Source organism: Neophocaena asiaeorientalis, unplaced genomic scaffold, assembly GCF_003031525.2.
Source record: "Neophocaena asiaeorientalis asiaeorientalis breed wild unplaced genomic scaffold, Neophocaena_asiaeorientalis_V1.1 scaffold742, whole genome shotgun sequence".
Taxonomy (NCBI): domain Eukaryota; kingdom Metazoa; phylum Chordata; class Mammalia; order Artiodactyla; family Phocoenidae; genus Neophocaena; species Neophocaena asiaeorientalis.
The window spans coordinates 69110-80404 of record NW_020173724.1 but is presented as its reverse complement, the minus strand read 5'-3'; the positions used below and the strand labels follow the sequence as shown (position 1 = coordinate 80404).

Below are 11295 nucleotides of genomic sequence, written 5' to 3'. Positions count from 1 at the left end.
ACAGCAGAAATAGAGGCAAAGAAAACAATAGCAAATATCAATGAAACTAAAAGCTGGTTCTTTGAGAAGATAAACAAAATTGAAAAAGCTTTAGCCAGACTCATCAAAAAAAAGGGAGAGGACTCAAATCAATAAAGTTATAAATGAAAATGGAGAAGTGATAACTGGCACTACAGAAATAAAAAGGATCCTAAGAGACTACTACAAGCAACTATATGCCAATAAAATGGACAACCTAGAAGAAATGGACACAATCTTAGAAAGGTACAACCTTCCCAGACTGAACCAGGAAAACATAGAAAATATGAATAGACAAATTATAAGTACTGAAATTGAAACTGTGATTTAAAAAGTTCCAAGAAACAAAAGTCCAGGACCATATGGCTTCACAGGCCAATTCTATGAAACATTTAGAAAAGAGTTAACACCTATCCTTCTCAAACTCTTCCAAAATATAGCAGAGGGAGGAACACTCCCTAACTCATTCTACGAGGCCACCATCACCCTGATACCAAAACCACACAAAGATGTCACACACACAAAAACGAAAATTATGCACCTATATCACAGATGAATATAGACACAAAATTCCTCAACAAAATACTAGCAAACCGAATCCAACAATATATCAAAAGTATCATACATGGGCTTCCCTGGTGGTGCAGTGATTGAGAGTCCGCCTGTCAATGCAGGGGACACGGGTTCGTGCCCCGGTCCGGGAAGATCCCACATGCCGCGGAGCGGCTGCGCCCGTGAGCCATGGCTGCTGAGCCTGCGCATCCAGAGCCTGTTGCTCTGCAATGGGAGAGGCCACAACAGTGAGAGGCCCGCGTACCGCAAAAAAAAAAAGAAAAAAAAATGTATCATACACCATGATCAAGTGGGATTTATCCCAGGTATGCAAGGATTCTTCAGTATATGCAAATGAATCAATGTGACACACCACATAATAAACTGAATAATAAAAACCATATGATCATCTCAATAGAAGCAGAAAAGCTTTTGACAAAATTCAACACCCATTTATGATAAAAACTCTCCAGAAAATGGGCATAAAGGGAACCTACCTCAACATAATAAAGGCCATATACGACAAACCCATAGCAAACATCTTTCTCAATGGTGGAAAACTGAAAGCATTTCCTCTAAGATCAGGAACATATCAAGGATCTCCACTCTCTCCACTTTTATTCAACATAATTTTGGAAGTCTTAGTCACAGGAATCACAGAAGGAAAAGAAATTGCAGGAATCCAAATTGGAAAAGAAGAAGTAAAACTGTCACTGTTTGCAGTTGACATGATACTATACATAGAGAATCCTAAAGATGCTACCAGAACACTACTAGAGCTCATGAATGAATTCGGTAAAGTTGAAGGATACAAAATTAATACAGAAAAATCTCTTGCATTCCTATACACTAACAATGAAAGATCAGAAAGAGAAATTAAGGAAACAATCTCATTTACCATTTCATCAAAAAGAATAAAATACCTAGGTATAAACCTACCTAAGGAGGCAAAAGATGTGTACTCTAAAAACTAGAAGATGCTGATGATAGGAATTGATGATGACAAAAACAGATGAAAGATATATGGTGTTCCTGGAATAGAAGAATCAATGGAAATGACTCTACTACCCAAAGCAATCTACAGATTCAATGCAATACGTATAAAATTATCAATGGCATTTTTCGCAGAACTAGAACAAAAAGTCTTGCAATTTGTACGGTGACACAAATGACTGAATAGCAAAAGCAATCATGAGAAAGAAAAAGTGAGCTGGAAGAATCAGGCTGCCTAACTTCAGACGATACTACAAAGCTACAGCCATGAAAATAGTATGGTACTGGCACAAAAACAGAAATATATATCAATGGAACAGGAGAGAAAGTCCAGAGATAAAATCACACACCTATGGTCACCTAGTCTATGACAAAGGAGGCAAGAGTATACAATGGGAAAAAGAGTCTCTTCAATATGTGGTGTTGGGAAAGCTGGACAGATACATGTAAAAGAATGAAGTTAGAACATTCTCTAACACTATACAGAAAAATAAACTCAAAATGTATTAAAGAACTAAATGTAAGACCAGACACTATAAATCTTTTAGAGGAAAACAGACAGGACACTATCTGACATAAATCGCAGCAAAATCTTTTAAAATCTGTCTCCTAGAGTAATGAAAATAAAAACAAAAATAAGCAAATGGGACCTAATTAAACTCAAAATATTTTGCACAGCAAAGGAAACCATAGCAAAACAAAAAGACAACCCACAGAATGGGAGAAAATATTTGCAAATAAAGTGACCAATTAGGGATTAATCTAAAAATATACAAACAGCTCATGTAGCTCAATATCAGAAAACAAGAACCCAATCAAAAAAATGAGCAGAAGATCTAAATAGTCATTTCTCCAAAGAAGGCATAAAGATGGCCAACAGACACATGAAAAGATGCTCAACATCACTAATTAGTAGAGAAATGCAAATCAAAACTACAATGAGGTATCCCCTCACACCAGTCAGAATGGCCATCATCAAAATATCTACAAACAATAAATGATGGAGAGGGTGTGGAGAAAAGGGAACCCTCTTGCACTGTTGGTTGGACTGTAAATTGGTACAGCCACTATGGAGAATAGTATAGAGGTTCCTTAAAAAAATAAAGTTGCCATATGATCCAGCAATCCCTCTCCTGGGCATATGTCTGGAAAAGATGAAACTCTAATTAGAAAAGATACATGCACTCCGATGTTCATAGCAATGCTATTTACAATAGCCAAGACATGGAAGAAACCTAAATGTTTATCGACAGGTGAATGAATAAATAAGATGTAGTATATATATATATATGTGTGTGTGTGTGTGTGTGTGTGTATATATATATATATATATATATACACACACACACAATGCAATACTACTTAGCCACAAAAAAAGAATGAAATAATGCCGTTTGCAGCAGCATGAATGGACCTAGAGATTATCATACTAAGTGAAGTCAGACAGAGAAAGACAAATACCATATGATATCACTTACATGTGGAATTAAAATATGATAAAATGAACGTATTTACAAAACAGAAACAGGCTCACAGACATATACAATAAACTTATGGTTGCCAAAACATATGAAAAACTATCAATGAAAATATCTGAATCACTTTGCTGTATACCAGAAACTAACACAACGTTGTAAATCAGCAATACTTCAATAAAAACTTTTTTTAAAAAGAGTAAGTTTGGGGCTTCCCTGGTGGCGCAGTGGTTGAGAGTCCGCCTGCCGATGCAGGGGACACGGGTTCATGCTCTTGTCCGGGAAGATTCCACATGTCGTGGAGCGGCTGGGCCTGTGAGCCATGGCAGCTGAGCCTGCACATCCGGAGCCTGTGCTCCGCAACGGGAGAGGCCCCAGCAGTGAGAGGCCCGCGTACCACAAAAAAAAAAAAAAGAGTAAGTTTTTCTTGCCTTTGATGTGCATTATTTTCACCAATAAATAACCAGTGATAATTCAATTAACTTTTTTTTTTTTTTTTGGTCACAGTAGAGTCTGGAATACTTGTTCCATCTTCCACTGGCAATTATTGTACCATTCTATTGTCATCTGATCAGATTAGGAGATCCATTTCCAATTCCTATTTTTGAATTTCTATCTCCTAGTACATTTTTTGGCAAAAAAAAAAAAATGCTGTGTATAAAGCATTTGTATTATATTGTAAATAGAATTCACTCATTATTTTCCAGGTATAATTGATTTTTACCATAGGAAATTAGATGCTTGTTTATATTTTAGAAGGGCTGGAAGAATGAAGGCAATTTTGGGGTGGCCTTAGAAACTCACTTGGAAGGTGCTACAAATCTCAGGATTTGTGTGATGGTCCTACTGATGGTCTCAGTCTCTAGCACCTATATAGTATATTTCCTAGAAGCTCACCAGGAAGCTAATTAAAACTCATGTTTGCTTATACATCTGCCTTCCTCCAATAATAACTCCTTTTATTGTCTTCTATTTTTCAAATCATGTGTAAATTCCTCTCATTTGTAAATGTTAGCCATGAACCATACAGGTAATGGTATTCTGGGGAACATGGGTCGAGTTGATGCCAACCTAATAACAGTGAGCCTGGTATATAAAGATTGTTACTCATGTTAGAAGAAGTGTGATTTTTTGGGACCTTATGCTTCTTTAATAGAAAGGAGATCTTACTGAATGGTCCTTATATTCCTAATTATTTTCATTGATAACAAAACTAGATGAAAACTTTGAGTTACCTTTAAAAGAATTCTAAAGTATTATTGTGCCTATGCTATTCTAAAGCCCAAAGGAAACTTTAAGACTGAATTTAAGAAAAAAAAAACATATATTAATTCCAAAATTGTTTTTACACTTTGCCCTTTTTAGTAATTATAATGCTAATAATTGGGGTTTTTTTTACCCTTTTCCTGAATATTTTGGTAAGTTTGCACAAATGAGCACAGTTGTGAAAGGAGAGATGGGCTTTCTAATTACATGGTGGTTGTAATGATTTTGAGGTGTGTTCAAGTCCCTCTCAAATGCTGATTTCTGTTGAATTTAGATTTTCACACTATATTTAAAATTTTTCTAAGTAGAGTAAAAAATTCTAAATCAAAACTTTAGTGATATTAAAGTTGTGTGTATGTAAAACATGGTGGATATGATCACAGGCACTGAAGCAGTATTATTCACAGTGCCTTACTGGTAGGGACATTAGCAGGCCTGAGGATTTAACATAAAGGTAAAGTACTTAGAACTCGGGTTGACACATAGAAAGTAATCAATAAATGATAACACTAGTTTGATATACAAACACACACTAGAAAAATCCAATGGCTAACACTACAACCGATACGACATCAAACGAATCTCACCATGTGACCTAACCTAACTAACCTCACGGTGTGACCTAATTATCTCCCAGGTAACTAAAACTCAGCTAGATGTATCATTCCCAAATTAAGCTCAACTTCTGAGAAACATTATATATGCCTCTCTATATATAGAAAAATGAGAATAATTTTGCAATTAAGAGTGCACAGGGTTACTTTAATAAGATATGTGCAATACGATCACAAATGTACAAAATTCACAAAGGTAGATGCATATTTCTAGTTGAAAAAGACCCAGAAACTTACTGTACATGGGTGATATATAGAGTCACACATGTAGTTCATTAAAAATATATGTTGGCTGGGCTTCCCTGGTGGTGCAGTGGTTGAGAGTCTGCCTGCCGATGCGGGGGACACGGGTTCGTGCCCCAGTCCGGGAAGGTCCCACATGCCGCGGAGCGGCTGGGCCCGTGAGCCATGGCCGCTGAGCCTGCGCGTCCGGAGCCTGTGCTCCGCAACGGGAGAGGCCACAACAGTGAGAGGCCTGTGTACCGCAAAAAAAAAAAAAAAAAATATATATATATATATATATTTAAAGGCTGTTACATAAGTCTCTAGTTTGTGATATGACCAGAAGGTAACACAAAACTATATAGATCAATTCATAGTCCTAATTATATTTAGTCATAAAATTCAAGCTCAACTCCACATCGTGAAACTTTTATTCTCTCCTGTGCATCTTTCACTGTCCTAATAAATTTGCAATAATTAATTAACATTATCCTCACAAAACCCTATACATGTATCCTCTTATTATCCCATTTTATACATGAAAAACCAAAGGTCAAGTAACATATCTGAGGTCACTAAACAATGGTGAAGTCAGGAAAGAAGTACACTTGCTCTGGATCTTAAATGACAGATATTCTATAGTCACATCTATTAAATTCTGAACTGGGATATTGACATGGCAATTTTTGAACTGTCAAGGTGGAGGAATCTGGTGCTGATAAACAAATGATTATGAAATTGACTGATATTATTGTTTGTTTCTAAGGGGACAGGCTTATTTATTTGGGTATTTGAAGGACAATGGAACGATTATGCTACTGTCTATCTAAAGGAGGAGAGAGGCAAACAAGGGACATTTTCTCTGAGGACAGTACAGGTGGAATTATAAGTTGTCACAACTCTTTATGGTAGAGAGATTTTTGTGGGCTATTTAACCTCCTTAGTTCATTGATAATGTATGCACCTGACATCAAGAGATGAGTCACTCTGGATACTTCTATGTGCAATGCTTCCGTCTACATAAAGAAGTTTCTGGTGATATTTTGAGGGAAAAAAATTACAATTTATAGCTAGTATTTCTGGGAAAAAAATGGATTTATTTGATGTCAAATAATTAGTTGAAAGGCTTGATGTTGACCAGGAACTTTTCTTTACAAGACACAACATCAGCCTTGTTTTGCAATACAGGTAAAAATAAAATTACAGAATGATTTATTCAAAATTGTAATTCAATATAAATAATAAGTGAAATAGAGCAATACTTTTAAATACCAGATTTATGTACTTACCACATGTATCTGATGTGATATATCCTTCCATTAAAAAAAAGAAAAGAAAAACTTGGCTCAATTTTTGAATTAAAAAATATACATACCCAGAATGTATAGCCATTGAATATCTTTTAACATGGACAGTGGGATTTATCTATTTGTTTACTTACTTACTTATGTATTTATTTGCCTCTGAAGATTCAAATTAGGAATCTTTTTAAAATTTGTAAGTGTAAAAATTTTGACTTTATCAAAATAAATATAACAATTTAATATATTTTGTTGAAAAAAGATACATTAGGGAAAATGCATCTTTTACTCCTAGTCTTAATTAAGCACAAAGGACTGCATATTTGATATGCTTCTTATTCATAATACTTAAACAGTGTAAAAGGTAAGTATTTGAGTTAAAACTGGTTAAACTTTGAGCCGTTTGGATTTTAAGATCCTACCAGTTATTTCAGTTGAATAAATTGACTCTTCATGTAAAAAAAATCTATGCAGTTTTTTAATAAGTTGTCAGTCACATCTGTAAATGTGTTTTTAAAAAGTCTTCAGTACTTAAAATATTGAAAGTATAATTGACATATATACACTAATATGTATTAAATGGATAACTAATAAGAACCTGCTGTATAAAAAATTAATAAAATAAAATTTAAAATTTTTTTTTAATTTAATTTAAAAAAAGAAAATATAATTTTCATCAAATTATGGACTATTATATGTCATTTGTGGAAATCATTTGAAGAACATGAGGTAAAATAACATTTTATATTAATACTAAAACAACAGTCTATGATTATGTCTACTTTCTTGCATGTTAATTTTCACTTTGGAGTGGGTAAACAGAACAAAATACTCACTTCATGTGGTCTTGGACTTCAAGAAATCACATACCAAGTTATTTGGTTGTAAACAAGAAGAGTAGCCATTGGAAGTAACTCAAAATTTCAAAATTCTTACTGAGTGTCTAAAGTCTTTATGGCACTGTAACATATAGAAGGATAGCCTTTTAATAAATTACTTACTATTTTATAATTCCCTTATCCTATCTAGGTTACATCTGCATCTGCCAACAGTAGTAACATGCACTACTGGTTTAGGATAGCTGACTCTGTAAAATATACATTTTTATACTAAAAGATGCATTTATATTTAGAGACAATACAATTAATTTACCATCAGGAATTAAAATACTTCGTGTTTTTTTTTAAATTTTCTCATTGAAGCATTTTACTCACATCTTTTCCTTCAAGCAAAGTGTATGTAACTTCATAGACACTGTTCATAAAGACTTGGGATAAGAAGAGATACCAAATAAATCCTGAGTGAAGGTAATCTTTTTTTTTTTCCTAATTGAGTTGGCTTGTTTAAAGAAATTCTTGTTCAGGAGTCAATGCTAATTTTGGTGGAATTTCTTATATAGAACAACATATAAATGGTCAAGTTTCAAGCCATAAAAGCAAGTCACTATAGATCGTGACAGCCACTAACTACATTCTTCAAGGAGCAAGTCTAATTGTGTGAAATTTAATTTTTGGTATTATTGTGCTTTATTATGTCACAATTTTGAGGGACACCTTGAAAAATGTAATGCCTGTACATAAGCAAATTACTTCTCAAATTGCACTTGAAACCTATCAATGGAGCTTCTCTCCAGTTTTTTCTCTACAGAATAGGTTATTTTCTCATTAGATTAGGTGCTGTATGTTTTCTTACACCCAGAGTTTTACTGAACTACACCACACATAAAGAAAATTACCAAGCCCACTGGCTAGAATAGATCAATAACAGTCATTTGATTGCTACTGTTTTTGTTTTTCATACTATCAACAGTCTTGTGATTATGTGACCTCAGGATTTAGAATCTGACTCAGCAAGCAGCCTGTTTGAGCTTTTTTCTGTACTTTCTGGATGGTCTTAGATTGTCAGTTGTCAAATTTCAAAAAAAGTTCTTATACATTCTTTATTTAAAAACAGAACACCTTAAACCAATTTCGTTTTTAGAGAATTAGGTAACAGCTAAGACTAGATCAGAACACTTGCAAACATTTACATCTAATTATAGTTCTAGTTCCAGTACTCTATATCTGCACGTATTAGTTGATCTCTGTGAGAGTCTAATCATATTTTGAAAACAAAGAAAGTAACCCTTTGAAGACTGTTATAGTGGTCAAAATGACATATGTAAAACACTGAAAAGATTTTGTGTAGGTGTACAGAAGATTACTTATTTACTTAAGACTGAAAACTTATCTAATCTCTAGTACTTGAAAATCAGAACTATGCAAGGCCACGGAATGACTTTAAGTATGTGTTGGATATTTTTTATAGATAAATAGATAGATCTATAGAGATATATATTTAATTTTTTATTCTTTTAATTAAATTGTACTTAGAAAATTTCAAAGATTTTAAATACATTTCCTTAAAATACTGAACGTGTCCAATCCTGAGAATTATTTATAAATCTGCCTTAAGAAATTTTGCACTAAAGTTGTGAGAGTGACAACATTCTGTGATAAACACATATAATTAAATGTAGTCAAACCACATTATATATAAAATATATCATTGATATTGCTAAGAAGAAAATGAAAGTGACACATTGTAAAATAAGAGTGGTACAAAAGTGGATAGAGAGTGGATCTAAAGATTTTTGTAAACTCTATCCAAGGTAATGAATTAGGATGGACAGAAGGGAGATATGGAAGAATAGGACCACCGGGACTGCCTTTGTTCTCCTGGGATTGTTTTACCAAATCCAGACCCCCAAGCTACTTTTTACTTTCATCTTCCTAGTTTTTCTTGTCGCCCATATTGTCAATGTTATGATGGTGATTCTCATTTGGTTGGACTCTCACCTCCATACTCCTATGAAATTTCTTCTCAGTTAACTTTCTTTGACGGACCTCTTGTATATCTCTACTTTTGTCTGGAAAAAACAACATTTCCTATACTAATTGTGTAATTCAGCATTTCCTCTTCATGACTCTGGTGGGAGCAGAGTGCCTTCTCATGGCAGTCATGGCTTACGACTGCTATGTGGCAATATTCCATCCCCTCCACTACTCAGTTCTCATGTGCCCTACAGTTTGTATTTTCATGGTGGTTGGCACTTGGCTGGCTGCACTTCTCAATGCCTTCATCAATGTTGTCTATGTTCTGAATCTTCCTTATTGTGGCTCCAAGGACATCCATCATTTCTTCTGTGAGATCCCAGCTCTCCTGAAACTTGTTTGTGCTGACACTTCTCTTTATGAAAATAGTCTTTTTGTCAGTGGTGTTGTGTTTCTCCTCTTTCCAATATCTGCCATCATGGCTTCATATGGGCAGATTCTCTACACTGTTTTGAGATTAGGATTAAACATGGGGATGAGGAAGGCTTTGGCAACGTGTTCTTCCCATATGATTGTGGTGACTCTCTTCTATGGACTAGTCATCATCAAGTATTTTCTCCTCAAAGCCTATCACACTGCTGAGCAGGACAAAGTGGTCTCTATCTTTTACACCATCCTCACTCCCGTGCTCAATCCCCTCATCTACAGTCTGAGAAACAGAGATGGCTGGAGCCCTCAGGAAAGTCTTCAGAAGAAAAGTAACCATAAGAAGTTGATATCTACTGAGAATAGGAGAAGAAAGGATAGACCTTAGTTACAGAAGGATTTCACTGTAACAGAGATGAGCAATATACAGCCAGCAAATGGTACTTCTCTGTAGACATCTCATGGCCAAACCACTTCACCCTATCCCCTGTGGACTACTAATGAAACAGAGCATGCTTTGCTGCTATGCCACATAAGATCTTCACACATTTATTAAGAAAAATGCAATGTCAGAGATCTGCCAGTCGACAATCAATATAAAAAACAACTCTTTTTTTTAATTAGGGAAGAGAAAAAATGTGAATCCTAAGTAGTATTGACTCTATACTACATTTTAAACTCATTTTCCCTAAACCACTGTATTGTAACAATATTTGTCAATACTTATTATACATTGCTCAGAACTTTGTTTTCCAATTCTTATGACAACATATTTAATTTTGAATATATTATTCAAGTGTGGCTCACAAACACAAAATTTTCTTCTTGTTCTTACGACTTTATATTGGAAGTGATGTTGTATGTTTGTTTTTTTTTGTTTTGTTTTACTAATTTCTAGAACCACAATAGTATAGCTTTGATAATATTTATCTAATTATCTATAGTAGTTTGACTTTATAATTATAGTCTATTTAACTATTTTTAAAATTTATCATACCATTTCCTTCCAAATTATAAACTTCTTTCTATGAAAGGTCCCACTTTGTGAAAAATAGTTTTTTCTTGCTAAATCTTCAAAAGTGAAAATAATGGGTCCAAGGGAATAATTATTTTTTGATGTTTATTTCTTATCAAATTGATGAGTCATGTACATTTATAACATAACAAATAGATATGTATATGTGTGTGCATAGTTTATGTGTATACAAACCAATTCATAAAATTGGTATATATGATTTTATGCTTTTTATTTTATTGAGTTAGTAAATGATGAGTCCTCATTGTAATTGCAATATATATTTATTCATTTAGTTTCAATTGATTTTGAAAATTTTCTTGTGTGTGTGCTATATTAACATTCTTGCTTTGGATTTTTTTCATGCTACACTTACCCATTTATTATTTCTGATCTTTATATTTTTTACATATTTGACTTATTGACATATTTGAACTTTAACAATTTATTCTTAAAAATCCATTAATTCTCTTATAGTTCAATGCTGTGGCCATAAATTACACATTTGAATTTACACAACTTTCACTGAGTAATTTTGGTTATTAAGAAATATTATCACTCCACATAATTTGTTTTGTACTTTCATTTATCTTTTTACTG

The 11295-nt window shown here is 33.8% G+C and overlaps 1 protein-coding gene across 1 annotated transcript; it reads left to right on the top strand.

The window, feature by feature from the left end:
• The first annotated feature begins 9104 nt into the window (after nt 1-9104).
• On the top strand, nt 9105-10068 carry LOC112403292 (olfactory receptor 2T27-like). The gene is given in 2 exon segments (XM_024750693.1): nt 9105-9349; nt 9351-10068. Coding segments are annotated over 2 exon segments (963 nt in total).
• The last annotated feature ends 1227 nt before the right edge of the window (nt 10069-11295 follow it).